This window comes from Prionailurus bengalensis, chromosome A3 (genome assembly GCF_016509475.1).
Source record: "Prionailurus bengalensis isolate Pbe53 chromosome A3, Fcat_Pben_1.1_paternal_pri, whole genome shotgun sequence".
NCBI lineage: Eukaryota > Metazoa > Chordata > Mammalia > Carnivora > Felidae > Prionailurus > Prionailurus bengalensis.
The window spans coordinates 99648089-99672505 of record NC_057354.1 but is presented as its reverse complement, the minus strand read 5'-3'; the positions used below and the strand labels follow the sequence as shown (position 1 = coordinate 99672505).

Genomic DNA, 24417 nt, shown 5'->3' with positions numbered 1-24417 from the left:
ACCTGAGCCGAAGTCGGATGTTCAACCGACTGAGCCACCCAGGTGCCCCAAGGGCCTGGGTGTTCTGATCTCTGAGAACGGTGCCTAGCATAGTAGGGGCTTCATCAGCATTTGTTCAGTGAATTTTTGTATGTTGACTTGTGTGTGTGTATTACAAATATGGGATTAAACTCTAATTACATTTTGTTTTATGATTGTTTTGCTAGATAATGTATTATGGACATTTTCATGCTAGTAAATACAGCAACAAATATACCATACTTATTTAGCCAGTTCCCTAGTGATGGATATTTAGTTCTTTTATGTTTTTCCTATCATACTAACAATATTAGAAAACAAAACTTAAAGCTAGCTGCAAATAGAATCCTTTCAGATCGTTAGAGTGAGAGAGAGGGAGACCATGAAACAGAAAGAAGTTGCATTAAAAAGGAACAGAAAATACGTTAGGATGTCATAAATGTGGCCATTAAAGCCATGTTTTAAAATAGTATTTAACTATATAGGATTTTGGAGGCAAATGTAATGTAAGTGTTAAAGGCATGATGTTCAATAATATGTGCCATAATACAACTTTGTAAAAATCTCTATATACTTACAAATATATTTGAAAGAACCATACAATTTTAATAGTGGTTGTCTCTGGGTGAGGAGGTGAACTTATGAATGTTTTTCTAAATTCTATAATGAGTATGTTTACCATATGATCAGAAAAATAATCACAAAGTACAGTAGTTCCCCCCCTCAGTGATGGGGGATACACTCTAAGATCCCAGTGGATGCCTGAAACTATGGGTAGGATCAAACCTTAGTTTTCCTATACATACATACTTGATAAATTTTAATTTATAATTTAGTCACAGTAAGAGATTAACAACAATAATAATAACATAGAACAATTATAACAATATGCTATAATAAAAGTTATGTGAATGTGGTCTCTCTCAAAGTATCTCATTGTACTGTACTTCCTGTGATGATGTGAGATAAGATGCCTACGTGATGAGATGAAGCGAGGTGAATGAGGTAGGCATTGTGGCTTGGAGTTAGGCTACTACTGACCTTCTGACGAATCATCAGAAGGAGGGTCACCTGCTTCCTCACTGAGGTTGACTGTGGGTAAGTAAAACTGCAGAAAGCGAGACTGTGGATAAGGGGAGGACAACTGTAGATGTAGTTCTGCCTCGTAGGAAATACAAAGATGCCTTTTTTTCTGCAATAGTTCTATCCTCAAAAAGATCTTGGTGATATGAATTTTTATAAATAAAATTACACTTCTAAGAAAAAGGGAGACAAATGTCATTTCTTTTTTTAAATTTTTTTTTCAACGTTTATTCATTTTTGGGACAGAGAGAGACAGAGCATGAACGGGGGAGGGGCAGAGAGAGAGGGAGACACAGAATCGGAAACAGGCTCCAGGCTCTGAGCCATCAGCCCAGAGCCTGACGCGGGGCTCGAACTCCCGGACCGCGAGATCGTGACCTGGCTGAAGTCGGACGCTCAACCGACTGCGCCACCCAGGCGCCCCAACAAATGTCATTTCTTAATCTCCCTCTGAAATTCAGTACACTTTTACCAAATCATCTATATTGAAGTAACCAACTTCTACTTCCAGATCGTAAACACTATGACTTAGAAAACATTGATCAAACAGCTCCTATGCACCATTATCTTTGGTGGCAGGGGATAGGAGCATGTAGTATGAACATAGAACAGGAAGTCTACAGTGAAAAGTGCTCCTCCAGGGCGAAGTAGACTTCTAAGTCATTATTTGGGATCTTCTAAAATAAGAATTAAACCTTCAAATTTGTCTCCTTCAGTTTCATACCTTCTTCTGTCCCTCAGGCCAGTCTGCTCTTTCCCTGCCCTGACTGCCTCGATAACACAGCTTTTTCCAGGACAGGGTCAGCAAATAATGGTGTGTGGGCCAAACCCTGCCCCTTCACTGTGTTTTTAAAGTTTATTTATTTGGGGATGAGGAGAGGGAGAGGGAGAGGAGAGGGAGAGGGGGAGAGAGGGAGAGAGAGAGAGAGAGAGAGAGAGAGAGAGAGAGAGAGAGAAAGAGAGAGAGCACACATGCACAGGGAAGGGGCAGAGAGAGAGGGAGAGAGAGAATCCCAAGCAGGCTCTGCACTGTCAGTGTGGAGACTGAGGCGGGGCTCAAACTCACAAACTGTGAGATCGTGACCTGAGCCGAAATCAAGAGTCCCATGTTTAACAGACTAAGCCACCAAGAAGCCCCTTAAAATTTTTTTATGGCCTATTAGCTAAGAATGTTTTTGTAGTTTTTAAGTGGCTAACAAAAACATCAAAAGAAGAGTAATATTTTGCTATGTGAAAATCATATGATATTCTAATAATAGTGTCCATAAATAAAGTTTTATTGGAACACAGCCATGCTCACTCATTCATTTACTGAAGGTGGCTGCTTTTGTGTTTCAATGGCAGAAATGAGTCATTGTGACAGGGTCCATATGACCCACAGAGTCCAAAATATTTCCTATTGGTCCTTCTCTAGGATCCTTTGCCAACTCCTCCCCTTGAGTAAGCAAATAGATGATGTAGGCACTATTTCCATGGTTGTCTCTGTCACAGTGCATACTAGACAGAAGACACATCACATCATCTGTTTATTTCTCTTCAGTCACCTAGGTAGGTATAATATTGAGAGGTAAAGGGATATGTAATAATGTTTTACTGCTTTTTTCCATAATGCGCATGTGTTCCGCAGTGGATGAAATATTGACTGTTAAAAAATCTTGCACTTTATATGTTACTCTTTCCTTGTTTCAGGTACAGTACAGTATTTTGATTATTTTCATCTGATATTATTGGAAACAAAAAATCTTACAGCACTTAATAACAAAAAGCCTATAACTTAATAACACCTCTTCCCAGTGTTATTTTTTCTGCCAACTTACATATCAATAGATAGAAAAGTCCCTCCACTAGGAATCCCCCAGCATTACATTTTCTCTACTGCAGTAGGCAAGAGATGGCTGTCCTGATTAGTAGCTTACATTTTCATTGAGATCTGTTTTACCATCTTTGTACTGTGGTGACAACTCTGGGCATATGTAATGGGTGGAAATACCCAGGTGCAAACTGCCCTTTGAAAACACAGACTCTAAAGAAAAAAAAAAATGTTTGTGGTTTGGGAAGGCTTTTATCTACTTATCCTATGCAAAAAATAAAAAAATAAAAAAATAAATGTAAAATGTCACCAACAAATGGAAATGTAGTATCTGCTAAATTACTGAATTCTCCCATAACTCATGTTCATAATGAAGCCCTTTCTGTTGCTCTTCAGCAGTAGGTATTTGAGAGCTCTTACAAGTAGAAATTTGTTTACTCTAATTCCTACCTTCTGATCCTCCCTAGAAAAGGAAGACGTCTATGCTGTAATTCACATGGCAGCCCTTTGTGTATCTGAACACCAAGTCTCCTCCATTCTACAAATGGCTTTTCATTTCCTCCTGTAATATTTTAAGCAATCCTTGAGTGGCCTGCTGATTCTCTTTCATAAAAATAACAAAGATTATAAATACAATTAAGCAGACTTTGCCTATAGTCTGGTCTCTTCTCCAGGAAATTTCTCAGACCAGAGTATTATTAGACCATTATTATTTTTTTTCCAGGCTTAGGGCCAGTGTGAGCTATAGGATAAAAGTTGTTAGGAGCTAGCATGCGGGTATGTAGGCAGGGGGAAGGATAAGAAGCAAGTGGTATCTCAACAACCCAGTGACAAACTATTGTTATAACACTGGAGTTGTGACAAAAATAGATTCTCAAATTAGAGTTGATTAAACAGCAGAAGTATAGGAAAGGTAAAACAATTGATTGCTTATGGTTTATAGAAAAAAAGTCCTGAGGATTTAACTGTCCAACTTAACACGATCCAACACTAAAATGTAGTTGATGAGGGAAAAAAAAACAAAGCCATGAAAATCTTGCTATGGTAGCAGACTGCAGGAAATCCTGTCCTCACACACACTTTACACTGCGGATTGCACAGAATACTATATCAAATCTGGGCATCACGTTTTAAGTGGAACATGGAGAAATTATCAAGTGCTCAGTATGTGGAGGCTGAAAATAATCTCTAAGGCAACGGTGGAGGATCTGGGTTATATCTGCTCAGAGAAGGGAAAGCTAAGTGGAGCCTAGTCACAATTTTCAAATATTTGAGGGCTATAATGAAAAAAGTGGATCCATTTTGGGTGGAGGCACCCGCAGCACAGTTAGAGCCAAAGGACTGGATGCGATTCTCAGTCTGTGACTCACCAGCTAGGGGACTTGGGACAATTCACCTAATCTTTCTGTGGTACATGGGACTGTCCAAAAATGGCTGCAGTAATGTTTCTGGTCCTACTTGCTCTTTGATCCTGTTAAGAGAGTCTCTGACCCTTTGTTGTCAACTGGGTAGGCCTGTGCGACTCCTTTGACTAACGGAGTATGGTATAAGTGATGTTATGTGACTTCCGAGGCTGTTGTGAGAGAGCATTTGGCTTATGTTGTCACTCTCAGGGCACTGGACTTTGGAGCCCTGAGCCATGGGAGAAGCCCAGGCACTCTGATGCTGCTGTGCTAGAGAGACACAATCAGTGCACACACAGGCAGAGGTGCGCCATGTGCTCCAGATGCTGTGTGACTTTGACTGCATTGAGACACCCAAGACAGAACCCCTGGGAACCTGAGATCAGGAAATAATGAAGCTACCAAGGGTCACGGTGGCTTATCATATAGCAACAGACCACCGGAACATTCTCGGAGCCTTATCTGTAGAGAGAGTATGATACTGGGCCGCAGAGAGCTGTTATCACGGTGAAACGCAATACTCCATATCATGGTTTCATATTCACACCGAGTGCCATTATTATTACTGCTCCACAGGATGGAACTGACAGCAGATGTCACAGGCAGCAAATTGTGTATCATCCTTCAAGTGTCATTTTAATACTTAGAATTGTCAACAGTATACAAAAACACCTAAAAAAGTGGTGTATCATAGGATTTCCCTCATATGTGGAATTTAAGAAACAAAACAAATGAACAAAGAAAAACAAGAGACAAACCAAAAAACAGACTCTTAAATATAGAGGACAAACTGATGGTTAGCAGAGGGGGGTCCAGGGAGTGGGAGAAATAGGTGAAGGGGATTAAGAGTACACTTAACGTGATGTGAGCACTAAGTAATGCACAGAATTGTTGAGTCACTATATTGTACACTTGAAACTAATACAACACTGTATGTTAATTGTACTGGAATTAAAATTTTAAAAAAGGGGTGTATTCCCCAAGGACTGAAGATATTCAGGCTGGATACCTATTTGTCATGGGCATCCCTTAAAGGATACTTGCAATGGGTAAAAGTCAGGCTTATAAGCAGATGGAGTCTACAATACTTGGATTCCACTCATTTTGTTTTAATCTTGAACCCCTTATTTCTTTAGGCATACACATAATCAGCCTTTTTATACTGTACATGTATCTCTGTAAACTACCTTACATCCTTTTTTTTTTTTTAATAATGAGACAGGGCATTTAAACCAAATAAAAACAATCTATTAATATTTAATCAAAATAATCCCTGGGTTCCAATTCATGTGGTTTATATTTAAAATATATAAAAAATAACTTTTACATTATAGCAAGATTTGCCAATAGGCCTTTGTCCATCTGAAAATCTATTTAAAGTCTTTTGTACAACTTAATTCTTACCTTTCAAAAAAAAATTTTTTTTTAACATTTATTCATTTTTGAGAGACAGAGACAGAACATTAGCGGGGGAGAGGCAGAGGGAGACACAGAATCCAAAGTAGGCTCCAGGCTCCAAGCTGTCAGCACAGAGCCCGACGCAGGGTTTGAACTCATGAACCCTGAGATCATGACCTGAACTGAAGTTGTACACCCAACTGATTGAGCCACCCAGGCACCCCATTTCTTAACCTTTTCTTACAGATTTTTTAAAGTTTATTTATTTTGAGAGAGAGAGAGAGAGGGAGAGTGCACATGCACAAGTGGGGGAGGGGCAGAGAGAGAAAGGGAGAGAGAGAATCCCCAGCAGGCTCCACACTGTCTGTGTAGAGCCCCATGTGGGGCTTGAACTCATGAACTGGGAGATCATGACCTGAGCTGAAATCAAGAGTTGGACATTCAACCCACTGAGCCACCAAGACACCCTAATTCTTACCTTTTAATACAATGTATTATTGGACACCCTATAGTACTATACCTTGAAACATGTTCTATAGCATCCTGGAAGAACACCAACTTTACTTCTTTGGGGTTTATAAGGTTATAATCGTCAAGATAGTCCTGTAGAACATTTGCGATTTTCTCCATATCAGGCATGTCATTGTAAATCCGATCAGTCTTATCTGCTCCAAACTATAAGATGATTTATGGGAGAGGGACCAAGTTAGATCAATTATGATACAGAAATACACACATTCATAATCTTAGGAGGTAATATTCTTTCACCCATGTTGCTATTTAATCATCTGCATGCATATATATGAATATGTGTTATATATTGTATTATATAATGTACATATTAGCAAGGCTTCAAAACCAAGGAAATGGGACTAAGAAACTCAGATTTTCATGGATAACTGAAAATCCATTTCATTTAACTTCAAATGGCACATTGGAATTTCAGCAATCTTTGCTATAAAATCCACACAGGAGCTCAGAAATAGGTTTTCATACTTTCTCACTGTACCTTATTGTGGCTTCATATTTTTGCTCTCAGCCTGTTGATATCAGAAAAGCTAAATGGGCTGAAAATTATGCATGCCAGACTGTAGGGTTATAAAAAATCATGCCAGAACTACATGTAGTTTTTACCAGTGGTCATCTCATTAATTAAACCATTGGGAATGACATTTGGTGTAAACTATAAGGAATTGAGTTCCTGTGTGAGGTCCTGTTTGGACCTGTTGATGACATCTTTTCTTTGCTGTAGCAACTGCCCTGGGGGCATTTTTATTTGGAGCCATTGATTAAAATACTCATAGGTAATGCAAGAAGGGTCCAACTGCTCTTTTCCTATTGCTTTATTCCCCTATTTGATAATTAGATCAGTAGGAACACATAGGAAATATAATCACCACCTGGAAACAAACTTTGGACTTTGTTTTTAAATACATTTAAATAGATCTGTTTCACACAAATTATCTTTTTTATTTGTCAGGGGTTACAGGGTGATGAGGTAATTGCATACTTGTAATAGAAAGACAAGTTGTTCATTTGTTTGAAAGCCTGCTGTATACCTAGTTCTATGCAGGAAGCTGGAGATTTAGAGTGAACAAAACAGACATGGCCCCTGCCCTCTTGAAGACACTAGGGATGTTGCACCCAACAAGAGTCAACTTGGAAAAACAAGATGGTTATCAATGAACACAGGTAGGATGGTTAGATGGAAGGCTTATTGGAGGTGGTTCTAGAGGGTTGGTGTGTACATGTTATTGGGGGTACAAACTGAGGAGGAAGAAAAATTTTGCAATTAATGAGAGCTACCCTGAAATGAAGAGGGCAGCACTGGTAACCTAATTAGCTTCCTCTGCTGGAAGCATTTAGGCACAGGCTGAACAGCTACACAGAATACAGTAAGGGGGATTCCAGTCCTGAGTTAAGAAACTAAATCTCTCTTCTTCCTTCCAAATCGAAAACCTGATGGGGCTCTGATTCAAACTATTGCCAAAACGAATGTGACTAGATCACGAGTCAACAATCTGTTTCTCTAAAGGGCCAGATAATAAATATTTTAGGTTTTGAAGGTCATTATAGCCTTTGTTGCTACTACTGCACTCTGTCTTGTGATGCAAAAGCCACCACATAAAAATATAGTGCACAAATGGACGTGGCTGTGTTCCTATAGAATTTTATTTACAAAAATGGGCAGTGGGATATAGATTTGACCAATGGGCCATAGTTTGCTGACCCTTGGTCCTGATCTTTAATCTTCACAGATGTAGCAAAGTTCTTGCTGAATATGAAACTGAACTGTAAAATAGTAAATACTTTATAATCTTCAAATGTAGTCAAGTCAACATACTTGCCTTAATAAAGTCTCCAAAGATGATGGGTTTTGTCAAAAAATATTCCAGGCCAATTGCAATTCCAAAATGTTTGTCTATTCAAAAAAACAAATCAGTTTTTAATATATGATAAGCTTGAATGCAATACTTCAATAAGATATACAGAATAATATCAGCTGTTACTTTACTTAGAAGGCTTAACTAGTATGAATGAAACTGAGAGAAAGCCATGTTAACACCATAACATTTTAGTTTGGTTGATAATCTCCTGAATTTAAGATTAAGAATATTTAATGTTAATAGACATTTTATTAAATAATAGATATTAAATATGTATTTAATAGGGCGCCTTGGTGGCTCAGTCAGTTAAGCGTCCGACTTCAGCTCAGGTAATGATCTCACAGTCTGTGAGTTCGAGCCCCGCGTTGGGCTCTGTGCTGTCAGTTCAGAGCCTGGAGCCTTCTTCGGATTCTGTCTCCCTCTCTCTCTCTGTCCCTCCCCCACTCACACTCTGTAGCTCAAAATATGAATAAACATGAAACAATTTTTTAAATATGTATTTAATAAATAAGAGGTACTTTAGAAATATCCTAGCTTCTTACCAGACAAAATGCTGGTTCTCCTAACTTTCCCTTTTCTACTTAGAATTCCTTTTCTGAATTTAAAATATTAACTCTTCCTGAGTTTCAACAAAAGGATTTTTATAATATTTCATATACTTCTACATATTTGAATCATTGAAGAGAAAAACGTTTTTACACATGAATGACTGAAACCCATTTTGCTTTACCTTATCTAAGCTCATTTTAAATTTTCTTTATGGAAATCAAATGGCTTTTCCAGTCCCCCCTACCCCACCCCACCAAAAGAAAGAAAAAGAACAGCTACATAAAGAGTGATATTTACTGGCCATTTCTGTCAAAATAGCATGGAAATAGTGCTTATCTTCATTATTAATCAAACGGTCATGGAAGACTCTTTGGCATTCATGGCAAAAGAGTCTAAATATCTGTATTTCTTCTCTTACTGTTCCTGGATCACATTGGAGGATACCTGTTTGTTTAAGAGAAGGGAAAAGGGAAAATTCTACATTTGTGGAATATCTAGTAACAGGTTAATTAACTAGAAAATCCTTAAGTCCAACTTTATCCCCACACCACCAGAAATGGGTGCTTCCCCAATGGGTATACACACATAGAGTAATGGTGATTTCACTTTTTGAAAGCAAAATTGGACACATTACCTGGCAAACCCCTTTTTCTTGTTTTGTGATGTTTCTTTAACTGAACACGTGAAGTGGTCAGACTTCACAGTATAGGCAACGTTCATCTCATTATTACGTTGGGTTGCAACATGTTAAGTGAGAACTGTCACAGCTCTTTAATATACATATATATTCATCCAGGCTGCCCCTGCCCCACTGCCCCGACCCCTGACCTTTACACTGTTTGTCAGAACACCAATTCCCTCTCTCATTCTCTCTCAATGTTCAGTCCTCACCAAATGCCCTTGGTCCTTCTGGCTTCTACTCAAATTACTCTGACTACTCCAAGTATTAATATAAATTGTAATTGTAAACATAGTTGTAATAATACCAAGTTACAACAAAAGCAGTGATGTATAGCAATCCTCCAAGTGTTCACTCTATGGGGGACCCTTCACTTCCCACAACACAGTGCCAAGAGGGTCAGGAAGCACATTTACTACACGCACAGGTGTAGAGAGCAGACAGGATGAGTCATACAACAAAAGAACAGAATCCTTGAGTAGGCTGGAGAGGATGGGATCCAGTGTCAGAGAGAGTACTGGCACGTGGTCTGAGTAGGGACACGTCAGCCATTGCAGTAGGAGGGAAGGCAGATGCAGGTTGTCTAGGAGAGTTGGAAGATGGGGCAGTCTGGTTTGATTTCTTCTATTGCTTTCAGTGAAATAAGAAGACAGGTCATCAGCTGGGAGCAAGAAATGGAAAGGGATGCTGGTGGTCTGAGGGAAGTCGTGAAGTAGTCAGTCTGGGGTGGGGTTTGGTGGGGACCTGAATAGGGAACATGTAATGAGATTTCTGGGTGTGGCACAGACACTCATGTACATACAATTCTACTGAGAGACTGGGGGTGAATGGAAATGAAGGGAGGGTGCAGGTCAGAGAATGAGGGTTCCATACATTACCTTGTACACATTTGGATAAATCCCTCAAGTTAAAGATGTAATGGGACTTGGCTGGTGTTGGTAGAAGATCAACACTCATTCTGTTATAAATCTCAACTGCAGCCTCTACAATGTTTGATGCGGTTTGCTTTACAGCTGGTGGGAAGTCACTGAGGAAGCCATTTAAGATGGCCTAGAACAAGAAACATAATGTGAGAGGGTAGAATTTTTTTTTATGATGATCCTTTTCCTAATAATAACTAGAAAGTTGGATTCCAATGCAAGGACATATGGGTAATAAAACTCTTCCATTCACTTCAGAGTATGTCCCCTAGAGTGGGCGCACTCCCGTCTTCTGAGATTGGTGATCCCTGAGCCACATTTGTATCTGAACAGAGAACGGACCAAACTTACTCTCCATGTAATTTAGACTTCTGCTTACTGTGTGTCCAGAGGGTCATTGTGGAATGCCCAAACTCATCTGGAAAAAGTCCTCTCTCTGATTTTTATGGGTGAATTACTAAGAGTTCCATAGACTTTGTCCTCATGTATGTTTAAAGTACAACTTACGCATAACAGCACCTCTTCCCCCCTTTGGCGTCCCCAGCATATGGCCCCACCCTGTGATTAGATCAGGAACACAGAAGTCTCCTTTGACACTTCCCATTCTCTGTCCCCCCCCAGTCAAGCTTGAATACATTTCTTGAATGTCTGCTTCCCTGACATGAGCTCATTCCAGCCCTGACTCTTTCATGGGGCTTCTTCACCCTTTTCTTCTCTCACTGGCCTCTCCATTTCCGCTCCTGTCTCCCTTCAGGCACTGCCTCCCCTGTCAGTCCAGGCTCACTGTACCCTCTTCCCCATTGGTCAGCATGACCCAGCCACATTGGCCTAACCACCCAGGCTCTCTTCTCTCTCAGGGTCTCCACGCATCTGTCTCCCTTCCACCATCTGTAGCCGCATGGCTCTCTGCTGGCAGGGACTTTTTGATTCTTGTGTTTTCGGTTGCTTGTCATCTCTTTAGAGAGGCCTTTCCTGACTCCTCCTGTCAGTGTCTCTTATGGCTCTCTGATCTTCTCATATGTTGCCACAATCTCAAAGTTCTTATTTACTAGCTAGCCTGCTGCCCCCAGGTGCTTGGGACAATCATAGATTTTTAAATAGATAAGTTCCCATCACTATTAACCTTGGAGTTACTCATGGGAGAAGCCACCAGAATGCACACCAATGCTTGTAAGTCAGTCCTTGTGACTTTAGACTTTTGGCTCATATAAGACATATTTTAAAATAAACCCAAGTATTTGTTTCAATGAGTCTCCTTGTTAAACATTAGTTTTAGCAGCTTATGAGGGCTATCTTTTGAGGTACCATCCTTCTGGGACCCCAACATGAGTTTAACATGCTCCATATGGCCCACATTTTGAGTAGGACCATCCCAACATATATAAAATAAAAATTTTACTACACATATTGTATATAAATTATATATTAAAAAATTAAAATTGTAGTCTGTTTATTCTCCATCACAAAAATTATATAGTTATAGATAGTATTAATATAATATATATTAGTTCATTCGTCTGTTTATTATCTGGCTCCATCGTGGAAGCTCCGTGAGCACAAGGATGGCATCTGATTTGTTTAAAATGTAATACCAACATCCGGCACATGGGAGCTGCTCAACAAATATTTGTTCAGTGAATGAAATTAAGAACTACTAAGCTGATATTCATAAATTACAATTAGCATGTCGTTATAGAGTTTACTGAGGACCAGGGCGTGGTATTCTATTTAATGGTCCGCCTTACATGGCATGTCTAGCAACTTTGAAAAGCTTCTACTAAGAATATGCACACAAGACCGAGCCAGAATTCCCACAGTTTGGGGGAAGGACGTTTTGGCCTGAGGACATTGTTAGTACTTCATGGAGTTGATCTTTTTCTTTTTAAGTTTATTTATTTATTTTGAGAGAGGGAGAGCGAGCGAGCATGAGCATGAGTGGGGGAGGGGGAGAGAAAGGGAGGGAGAGAGAATGCCAAGCAGGCCCCACACTCAGTATGGAGCCCAGCCCATGCAGGGCTCTATCTCACCACGGTGAGATCACAACCTGAGATGAAATCAAGAGTCGAATGCTCAACCGACTGAGCCACTCAGGCACCCCATTCATCATTTTTGATTACTGCTGTTACATCTTTCTAATTAGAAATGACATCTACATCATCAATCTAATTTGTTGTGTGCTGTTTAGTTGACCTTTAGGATATATAGTGATGCACATTTTTTGTGTATAAATTTCCAGTAAGCAAACACGAAGATGTGTATGAATGTGGCTCAAGGATGAGTCAGTCACTCATAAACACACATAATCCAAATCACAGCAAAGCCATCCTTAGTGGTTTGCTCCCTGCATATGTGTGCTGTTTGGCTAACTTGCAACAGACTATCCAAGAAAGTACAGTGAAACTACTAATTGTTTTCCAAATAATAGATGGTTGAAAACATTATGTGCATCCTATAAATATACTATACATGTACTATGTAGACTCATCGGCTTCTTTCATACAGTGGAAATAAATCAGTTATTCATGTTGCTAACGGCAGATTTACTTTATTGATTTGCTTTTCTTCAGTTCTTGGTGGTCCCCCAAGTTCTTTTTCCTCATACAGTGACCAAGGACAGGGAAGGTGGGGTATGAGGTCTTGGGCACTGCTTAGATGGGTTGTGATGAACGTAGAGTTTGGGATCCATGGATCTAGAGCAAATTCTTTTCTTCTACAGGTAAAACATCCTGTCTATTCTGACAGTGAGGAGTATAGGCTTCCCCACCTGAATCTAGTCCAACCCAGCGGCTCCGGGATCTCTCAGTTTTGCCACATTTCATTTCCATTTTCGCCCCCAGTTAGTGCAAGTTTTAAATATTCGCCTGTACGTTACAATGAAAGGAAACAGTTCCTGCTTGTTTTCAGCTGGGATGTACTTGCCAGATGATGTCCCTGTGAGTGACACATTTCCCATGGACGTGACAATCCTACAGGGAGAGGGAGGAGGCTGAGGGTTGGGAACCATTTCATTTCCAGGAGGCCAGATTCCACATTTTCCTTCCCATCCAAGAAAGCATTGTAGGATGATTAAGAATGACATTTTTTGTTGGGATAGCCTTGAATTTGCTCTCATTTATTGAAATATGAAAGAATTAGCAAATTCAGTACTTTATCATCAGGCATAGGCTACCTGGGACATACTTCTCTGCTAATATCACAAAGTGTGTCAGGATAGTATGTTTGGGAGTCACTCATTTCAAACTTCAAAATATACACACAGGGTTTCAACAAAAGAGGGGGGATTCAAAAAATTCTTCTAATGCCTGTGTTGGTCCCTGTTACCCACTTCATGTTTTGTTCTATACTTTGTCATAGGAGATAAGCTCCCAGCCTTTCATATTTGAAAGTATTCTACCAAACAAAAGTTTAAAAAAACAAAGTTTTTCGAAATGTGGGGGTTCTTATGTGTCATTTTGGCATTAGCTCCTAAACAACTTACTGAAACTACCTCAAATTTTTTAAAAACAATTTCCCATGGATGTAAGCTGTTTCAATATGAAAACCACTTTCCATCTACTAATCGTTGTGTACATGTTGGCTCTGTCCTTTTTCTCCTCGAAGAGGGTCCCATGGGAAGGAGAGGCCAATCCTGGAGAATGCAGTGGCTCACTTACAGCCAGTGTCACTGCCCCTCTTTGGCTTCCAGGTGATTTACCACCAAAGTCAGCTTCTCCAAACCAGTCACCAGTCTTATCCCACCTGTATGCCCACATTACCATTTCTTGCCCCTGTGACTACATTTACCCGTGAGCCTTCTGTTCCCAAGATCTGTTCCTCCCTGTCAATTCTGGTCCCCCAAGACTCAGCTCACCATCTTCTCTATGAGCTTTTGCTGGTTGGTGATGGCATACCGTCTCATGTGTTCTCATCATCCTACTCAAAATAACGTTGCTGAGCACTTACAGGGCAGGCACGATTATATTCCCCCATTTAAAGGATGAGGAGTGGCCCCATGGGAAGTTTGTACAGGTGGAAGAAATATGGGTGATTGTTTTTGTTGGAGGTGGTCGTGGCAGTGAGGTGATGAATTCTAGATTAGGTGTGTTATGCTTGAGCTCCTTGGGGTATCAGGGACTCTGATGGGCAAGTGGGCACAGGGACCTGGTGGCCAGCTATGAGAGGAGCACAGAGGCAGGGGGGTGGGTGGGTAGTGGGCAAGATCTGGTGACTGCTGGGAGGCAAGGGCCAAAGATACAGCCTTCCTTAAAGGAAGGAGCTGTGCTTTGACAATCTTTCTGCATTCCTAAAACTGTCTCTGAGATCACAGACACAGAAGGCAGTGATGCAAATGCCTGCCAGCTACTGCCCAGTTGCCTCTGGGTTTACCTGGTTTCTGCTCAGGAAAAGGGACACGTGGGCTCCCCAGAAACACAACAGCCTATTTTGACTGTGGGAGTTTTAGAACAAATATATTTTTTCTCTCTTGCCTAGGTATAAATTCATATTTACCTGAAAAATCTGTTTCAGACTGTGCTCTGAGGGTGTCGGAAGGCACAGCATGCTGAAGTGTCGGATAAAACGGGGAGTCACAGGGTTGCGGCCACCACCTGGAGGTGCACATGCTGAGACGATCGTTACATCCTGTGTGGGAAGAAATCCACGTGGGTCACCCAGCAAAGAAAGAGATGAGATCTGCCCATGCCAATGGGAGGCCTCAGAACCAACACTTTTTTGAGGACCTACCATATGATAGGATTACGTTATGTTTCCCCACACATTATCTGGCTTCATCCTCACAACAACCTCGGGAAATCACTACTGTCACCCTCATTTTGCAGACGAAAAAGATCAAGACCCTGGGTGGTTAAGTTGTTCAAGGTCACTCAGCTATCACATCTATCTGTATAAACACACCTATGTAAAAATTTAATCTTAAAAAATTGTTAACGAATTGTATCTTGGGTTAAAATATATTCATTTGACAAATATTAAGTATAGTTTATTCTTATTATTTGTGGTAGTTATGTTTGATAAAATCAGTGGAACACTGAATTAAGATACTGATCCATGGCTCCTTTGGGAAAAACAGGGTTATGAGCCTTTGGTCATAACATTTTCAATGGGCCAATACATGATATCGTAATTGCCTCTGGTCTTGACCCCCTTAGACCACCCCTCCTCTGCAGCCAAGGAAATCTTTCCATAATATTTCCTCTAGAGACAGAGCACCTCTTAGAGGATAAATCCACATTCCTTGTCATGGCAGCATGGCCCCCTGGGCTGATCTCTGCATCTCCTGCCAGTTTGGTGCCCACATTCCACACCACCATGGTGTTCTACACTCCCTACTTTGAGATGCAAAATGCTCCCTTTCCTTGCTTTGCCACGCTCGGACTGCAAAACCCTTCTCCAACATCACCTCTTCTGGGAAGGCCTCTCTCATCCTCAGCCCAGTGCCCAGCCCTGCCTCCCTCCAGTCTCCCTCCACTCATCATCCTGCATTATAAATACAAGTCCAACTACCCCCTGAAGCTGAGCCCTCGGGGAGGTGGGCCTGTCTCACTTGTCCATGAATCTCCTGAATAAAGGGGCAAGAATATAATATAGATTAAATAACTTGAGTCACATATTAAAAACACCAAGTCTTCACGATCTCGCGGTCTGTGAGTTCGAGCCCCGCGTTGGGCTCTGGGCTGATGGCTTAGAGCCTGGAGCCTGTTTCCAATTCTGTGTCTCCCTCTCTCTCTGCCCCTCCCCCGTTCATGTTCTGTCTCTCTCTCTGTCCCAAAAATGAATAAACTTTGAAAAAAAAATTAAAAAAAAAAACACCAAGTCTATATGTTAGAGGCTGAATTGTGTCCTCCTATTCCCCCTGGCCAATCATATGTTGAAGGCCTAGCCTCTGGTGTCTCAGAATGTGACTATATTTGGAGATAGGGTCTTTAACGAGGTAATTAAGTTAAAATGAGGTCATTAGGGTGGGCTCTACTCCAGTAGGACTGGTGTCTTTATAAGAAGAGGACATTTGGACACAGACCGACACAGAGGGAAGATCATGAGAAGACACAGGAGAAGATAGCCATCTGCAAGCCAAGGAGAGAAGCCTCAGAAGAAACCAACCCTGTCGACATCTTGGTCTCAGACTTCTGGCCTTTAGAACTGTGAGAAAATAAATTTCCATTGTTTGAGTCACCCAGTCTGCGGTATTTTGTATGGCAGCCCTGGCAAACAAGTTTTAAACACACAAAGTAATTTAAAACCTAAAGCAACCTGTATGTCTTTCCAAAAGAGTTTGTTTCTGTCATAAAATCCACCAAAATCTTGATACTGCCGAAGTAATTCAATTGGAGGCTGAGAGCCATAGCGGTCCAGTCTGGGCATGTTTAAATCATCAACAAAAATCACAACTTGTTTGTTTCCTGGTGCTCCTGGGGAATAAAATGAATTTAATTTAAGAATTAAGATTTGCCATTGGAAAATGTAAGACAAAGCTTAGGTAAGGCTTTGGACCCAATGAACACCCTGTAGGTCATAATGAGCTCAGTTTGTCTACATGAGGAGGGCCCCAGCAGGGAGAGATGGACAGGGCTGGGACACCCACACTATCAGGTGGGTCCTTGCCCTCACTCCCAGAGGTGCAGGATGATGTCAGCTTTCTAGTCAGGACTGGATCTTTCTCAATACAAGGCACTGCCACTTCCCTCACCAACTGTGTGGCCTGGCATGGGGTGAGGAAGGTCATTTTCTTTTCAGGGCAGGAAACAGAAGCGCTCCAAAGTTCCCTTACCTAATTGCACCACCCTCTACAGGAAAAACGGGGCTGGAAAGCATCATGGTCTCATCAAAGGGAAATCCAGTACAGTGGAGTTTCAGAATGCCATATTTAACTTAAAGAAAATCGATATACATACTGGTAGGAAAAAAAAAAGGAGTAATGACTGAGAAAAGAGAACAACTTAAGCAGAGGAGGTGACTCCACCCACTGTGGCATCCAGCACTTGCCAATAATGAAGGAGTCGTGGCAAACTCAGTGCCCCACTCCATCCTCCAGATCCCTGAAGCCAAGAAGCAGGACAGGAGTGGGAAGGGGCTCCAAGAGAATCATTCACAAAAATATGGTCTCCCACTACAGAGATTAGTATTCGTTGCCCTGTGCCTACCAGAGTATGAAAAAGGAAATAGAGAAGAGGCAGTAAAGCAGCTGGTATCCCCACAGCTTGGCACAGCAGGGCCCATTAGATAACAGACAATGTGGAAGGCAGCTGGGCTTGGCTAGTACTCCACCCAGGAGGGCTGTGGGCCAGCCAAGTGGACCCAGTACCAAGGACTGCAGATATATGGCTGGAGGGTGGGACTGAGTGGGGGCTAAGACCTTGATTGCCAACATCAGGGGACTTTCCAATTGGGAGGCCAATCCCTGACCTGTACACATCTTGTTGGGGAGTCCCTCGCAGAGCCTGCTCCTAGAAGCCTGCCACACAGACAGCGCTGACAGTCATTCAGCACCAGCAAGAGAGGTAGGGACGATCCACACAGAGGCTCATCTAAATGCCAGTTAGGGAGAACACTTGTCCTTTCCTCTCCTTCTCCCATCCCAACACACCAGAGCCTCCTACAGAGAGGGCCAGAAAGGGCAAAAGGGCATCCCATGCCCCTCTCTACCTCTAGCACCATGAGCCACAAACCAGGTCTACAACAGAGGAGAGCAACAGCTTAAAATTGGGTTTGGGATCAGAGCTTTACATGAGACCTGATTCAAAATAGCTGCAACTGACCAGAGAGGTATACTATTTATCTAAGCAGTTAATATGGGATCATGAGGGAGATCCCACAAAGCCTGGCTGAAAGCACTGGCTAAAGAAGAAACGTAGACAGTTTCATGCCAATTCCTTGCTCAGTTCAGGTAACTCAATGCACTAGATACAAAGTAGTTGTTTGTTGGTTTGTTTTAAATAAAGGGAAATCCATGCAGGTTTGACAGTAGAGCATGCATGGAGAGGGAGAGCCACAGACTGAAGGTATTCTGAGTTGAAGGTGATGATAGAAATAAACTCCTTACTCACTAAACAGTAAGATACATGGATATATGGCACAGGAAAGAATGTCGTTAATAGAATCACCTTTATAAATACATTAAACAAAGAAAATATGCATTTGTAATTTTATTACCCATTTTGTTTTTGTGATTAGTTTAATAAATAATTTGTGTAAGACAAATAAAACTGGCTAACACTTACCTAGTATATTTTTTCTTTTCCTTTCCAGTTTTGACTCAATGATCTCTTGTGTTCTTGCAGATGAAGTTTGAGCAGAAAAGTTTAGATAAACAGGAACAAAGGCAGCTGATTCTTGAATTCGATTCAACAATCCTTTTGCAATGACAGACTTTAAATTTAAAAATACGTTAACTGATTTCATATTCAATATACCTTTCAATTGTCTACATCAGTAACAATCCAGTACAATGAGTAAGAAACAGGATAAAAGGAGATAGGTCAAAGCCAGATCAAAATGTCTGCTTTCTTCTTCTTGGAGATTCCATTTAATTATATTTATCAGAGCCGAAGAAATATTTTAATCAGCAATCTTAGCAACAGTTCTAATTTTAGTTTTATACCAGAATCCATCTTCGTTCCTATCCAAGTCTCAATTTGATTGCACAAGTCACAGAAGAACCCAAATTTCTTCTAGAAATAATTTAGAAGGTCGCCAGTGAATTTCTGTTTATGTGGACCCACCCCTGAAACCCAAAAGACCAAACCATCAACATTTCCCGCTAGAGTCCACTTTTTCCAAACCCCATTGTTGTGCCAGGTAGAAGTCAATGGGCAGGAGGGGACAGGTTCACCTTTATCAATAGTCTGCTCAGGATGCCAACTGTTCTCACCAATTCCCACCCTAATTTTTGTAGTGACAGCCCCAGAAATTCCAAGGGATACAACATAAAATCCCCCAAACCCACAATATTGGTCCTTAGGGTCTTCTGGTTTATGTGTTATCTACACCAAGGATTTATTCAGAAACTGGCAGACCGTGGAGTAATTCCCAAGATAGATACAGATTCAGCATAGTTACATTCTTCCTGAAAAATGATCAAAATTCAAAAGAATTTCCTCTGAAAAATAATATGTTATTTCTGGGGCTTACAATTCTAAGTCCACCACACCCTCATTTTTGGACAGACCTTGTTTCAGGTAGGTTTCCTACCTTGCCAACTCCAGTTATTCCAGTAAACAGCACTGAATGCCTGACTGCCAGTAGTTTTTCCATTAGATATCCAAAGCGCACCGTGTCAGTTGTGGGGACTAGCATTTCAAAAAAAGGAACATCTCGGCTGTACTTAAAGGTGGGTATGATTCGTTCCCAGGGATCCAGTCGTTTGGTGTCGAAGTCCATATGAATGCTCCACAGATCACCAGAACTGGGAAGCTAGAGCATAAAATTAAGTACCACTTTCAATAGGATTGATACGCAGCAATAGAAAAATTCACATATAAACAAAGGCAGTCATGGAATATGAATCTATTTGGGTTTTTTTTCCCTTTGTAGAGAAGTAGTTGTTTAGGTATCAGAGTCAAATACTTTAAACACAACCATGCAACACAACGCATAAAAAAAATCTGTTGGATTGATTATACTAAAACCTTAGATTAGAATTGTATGGAACTAGAGAGTGTTATGCTAAGTGAAATAAGTCATACAGAGGATAGACACCATATATTTTCACTCTTATGTGGATCCTGAGAAACTTAACAGAAGACCATGGGGGAGGGGAAGGAAAAAAAAAGTTAGAGAGGGAGGGAGCCAAACCATAAAAGACTCTTAAAAACTGAGAACAAACTGAGGGTTGATGGGGGGTGGGAGGGAGATGGGGGTGGGTGATGGGTATTGAGGAGGGCACCTGTTGGGATGAGCACTGGGTGTTGTATGGAAACCAATTTGACAATAAATTTCATATTTAAATAAATATATAAATAAATAGAATTGTAAAGCACTTTCAATTCAAGTCAACATTCAGGGGCTTACTCCTTGCTGACTAATGTGCTTGGGGAGATGGAGGTGAGTGCTGAATGAGAGCCTCTGCCCTCAATGACCTTGAAATTCACATGGGGGACAAAAGCATATCAGTTAATATCACAGAGAAGTGGGGTTCTAATGGAGTTAGTACACTTACAAAGGCAGGACAACTCATGTCTACTTGCAGGGAGTTATGGTGGTGGCTAGAGATTCAGGAAAGCTTCCAAGGGGTGGTGATGTTATAGTTCAGACTTGAAGGAAAAGCAGGAGCCCACAGGCAAGGAAGGAATGAGATGGGGAAGGGGGGTGAAGACAAGGCTAAAGGCATGGAAAGTGCCATGCATGCTGGGAAATACAAGAGCAGTATGTAGAGTGAGAGATGAATATGAAAACACAGGCAGGGGCCAGGTTATGAAAAGCCTCCCTTTTCAAAGCAAAGTGCATGGAGCAAGAATTTAGGCAACGATTCTAAGCAGGTGGCTGACATGATTAGATTGCATTTCAGAATGTTCATTCCGGCAGCTGTACAAAGAAGCTGTGTTTCAAGCTCATTTGACAGCAACTCTTAATAAGAAATCCATTTTACATGGTGACGTAGTACATTCACAAATATGTGTCTACAAATATGTATAAACTTTACCCCTACTATCTGCAATTCACTTTGGGGACAGCATGTGTGTGCATGTGAGCAGGGGACGGGTGGGGAGAGAGAGAGAGAGAGAGAGAGAGAGAGAGAGAGAGAGAGAGAGAAAGAGAGAGAGAGAGAGAGAGAGAGAGAGAGAGAGAGAGAGAAAGAGAGAGAGAGAGAGAGAGAGAGAGAGAGAGAGAGAGAACATTCCAAGCAGGCTCCACACTGTCAGTGAGGAGCTGGCTGTGGTGCTCAAACTCAGCAACCTCGAGATCATGACCTGAGCTAAAACCAGGAGCTGGATGCTTAACTGACTGAGCCATCCAGGTACCCCTACTCTATTTTCTATTTTATTCTATTTTTAAAAAACATTTAAGGTGTATTATTTTGTCTGATTTTACAAGGCCAGTTTAAGGTGTTCTTGATATGTAAATATCAATGTAACTACCCTTGAATCATGATGTAGAACATATCCAGAACCTCAGAAAGCTTCTTTCTTCCCCTTCCCCATCAATACCAGCCACACCTCCATCCTCCTCTGAGATAAGTCACTGGTTCATCCTCCTCTGAGATAAGTCACTGGTCTACCTGTCTGGTGTTATTTGTCTACCCTTGTGCTAAAACCATAGTCTCTTTGATCACTTGCGTTAGCCCCAGAAACAGAATGGGGCCTACCATGTAACAGATTTTCAATAAACATTTGTTGAAATGAATACTGAATGCTTGTTTTGCACCTTCTCCTGCTGCCCTCTGATGATCCCAGATCATTTCCCTTGACCCAGAGGGGTCTGTCTGTACCAAATTCCCAGCTGTCCTTAATAATCTTATCCAATTATGATACAATCATCTTGAGGATCCAGGAGGGTTTCATATCTACTAAAAGGTCCTAATCCATAGGGCTCAGATTCTTATGGATTTTTTTCTTTTGGTAACTTTTAACTTTTATATAATTTAAAACTCACAGAATAGTTAAAAGAATAGTGCAAAGGACTCCATATATTCTTTATCTATATTAATTGTTTACATTTAGCCTCATTTGCTTTATTATTGTATTTTTCTACTCTTTGAGAGTTAATTGTATACACTATTCCACCTTATCCTAAATAACTGAGTGTGTATTTCCTAAAGAACAAGAATATTGTCTTATATAATCACAGTAAAATGATCAAAATCAGGAAATTGAATAGCGATATGTTATTATCCAATTTACATTCCATACTCAAATATTGCCAGTGTTTTTTTTTTTTTTTCAGAGAGAGAGAGAGAGCATGCTGACGGAGAGAGAGGTAGAAGAAAACAGAGAGAATCCTAAGCATGTTCCATGCTTAGTGCAGACCCCAATGCAGGGCTTGATCCCATGACTCTGGGATGATGACCTAAGCCAAAATCAAGAATTGGACACTCAACCTACTGAGCCACCCAGGTGCCCCTGCCAGTGTTTTTAATAATGTCACTTGCAGCTATATTTTCCCCAGTCTAGGATCCAATACAGGATAATGCATTGTATTTAGTTATATCTCTTTAGTCTCTTCATCTGGAAAATTTACTCAGCTTTCTTTGTCTCCCATGATGGACATTTTTGGAGAATATAGGCCAGTTTATTTTACAGAATGGTCCTCCATTTAGGCATTCCAGATGTATTCCCATCATTACATTTAGGTCATGCATGTTTGAAAGGAATACTTCAGAACTGAGGTTGTGTCCTTCTCAGTGCACTATGCCAGCAGGCACAGTTTTGTCCTAATACTGATGTTAAATTGATTTCTTAGTTAAGGTCGTGTTTGCAAGGTTTGTTTTTTTTGTTTTTTGTTTTTTGTTTTTTTTTTTGTTTTTACTGTAACAATACTATTTCTGTCTTTGCAATTAATCAAATGATTAGTAGGAGATAATTTGAAACTATGTAAGTATTGTTTCTCATCAAACCTTCACCCACTAGTTTTGGCATCCATTGATGATTCCTGCCTAAACCAATTATTACTATGACAGTTGCAAAGTTATGATGTTCTAACTCCATCACTTCTCCTATGCAGATTACTTGGTATTCTTCTGTGAGATGGAGCTCTTTCTTCTCCCCCTTTATTTATTTATTCATGTATATTTTTATTCTGAGTATGGACTCACAGGTTTTTATTTCGTGCAAAGACTTGTAATCCCATACCATTATTTATTTTGATGCTCAAATCTGCCCAGATTTGGCCAGTGGTAGCCCTTCATGAACTGGCTCCTGCGTTGACATCATTCTCTGAGAACGTCTTTCCTATCTGACATAAGAAGATGTTCTAGGCTCATTCTGTACATCCTTTGTCCCAGTGGCTGGAATCAGCTATCTCATTAAGGAGCCTTGGTTTCCTTTCATGGAGAGCAGTATTTAGAAATTAGCATACCTATGCTAATTGCTCTTGAGGTGTCCTTGCTTCTAGTTCCTCTTAGCACACAGAACTAGGCAATTTATGTATGTATGAATATATGTATTAATATATATATATATATATATATATATATATATATATTCCATGAAAACCATTACTTCCAATCACAGTTGGAATTCTTGGAATTGCAAGAACACAGGTGCCTTCTAATCTTTCCCCTTCCATATTTGTAAATCCCTTTCTAACAGTGAGATACCTGGTTGGCATTATCCTCAATATATTTATTCATTTGCTCAATCTTAGAATGTACAGAAAGCAATTTCTGAATTGTCAAACCATAACACTGTGAAGAATAAGTGTACTAACTAGAATTCAATATATTGTTTATAGTAGGGAGTTTTTATATAATTTTTTTGAGAGAGAGAGAGAGAGAGCATGAGTGGGAGAGGGGCAGAGAGAGAGGGAGAGAGAGAATCCCAAGCAGGCTCTGTCAGCACAGAACCTGATGCAGGGCTCAAATCCATGAACTGTGAGATCATGACCTGAGCTGACACCAAGAGTCGGGTGGTTAAACAACTGAGCCACCCAGGTGCCCCTACTTTTATACCTTACTTTCTTCGTATGGCTGGGAGAGAATTATTAAAAATTTTAATACAATAAATGCTATCTATGGTTTTAAAAAGATAATAATTTTAGAAACCCTTATAGTGAAGGATTTTTATATTTGCAGTAGAACTAAGTCTTTTAAAATTCTAGTCTTGAAATTTAATTGTAATGGTTCAGTTATTATTTTAAAATTAAATGTATTTAGCTCTTACCCTGGCATCGGGATTATCATCAAATTGTGTTCTAATAAATGTATCAAAGGAATCCCAGTAGTTTTCAGTTAGATTTCCACCCAAAGACCATAAATAACAGAATATAAAAGTCTGACATAGTACTGTATTCAGTTTTATTTGTTCCTGAAAGAATAAAGAGAAAGAATTTTAGTATTTTACTTGTTCACATAAAAAGAATCCTTAAATTGCAAAGTCTAAAGATTGTTTTCTTTTGGTTAGACTCATGCATTTAAAAAAGGGCATAGTATATGTTTCTTATAGTTGACTCAACAGTTCAAAGAGCAATGTTTTATAGTAGTTCATATTTAAATACTCTGATGAAAACACGAATGACAAGG

At 40.4% G+C, this 24417-nt stretch overlaps 1 protein-coding gene across 1 annotated transcript in view; it reads right to left on the bottom strand.

Moving 5' to 3' along the window:
* DNAH6 (dynein axonemal heavy chain 6) overlaps positions 1–24417 on the bottom strand; it is a 226041-nt gene that overhangs the window by 93091 nt on the left and 108533 nt on the right. The window contains exons 37-45 of the mRNA XM_043603834.1: positions 24059–24202; positions 19434–19655; positions 18464–18611; positions 16497–16654; positions 14736–14867; positions 10206–10377; positions 8946–9092; positions 8061–8134; positions 6233–6387 (exon numbers count right to left, since the gene is read on the bottom strand). Coding sequence (XP_043459769.1) covers positions 6233–6387; positions 8061–8134; positions 8946–9092; positions 10206–10377; positions 14736–14867; positions 16497–16654; positions 18464–18611; positions 19434–19655; positions 24059–24202 — 1352 coding nt within the window. The remainder of the gene's footprint in view (positions 1–6232; positions 6388–8060; positions 8135–8945; positions 9093–10205; positions 10378–14735; positions 14868–16496; positions 16655–18463; positions 18612–19433; positions 19656–24058; positions 24203–24417) is intronic.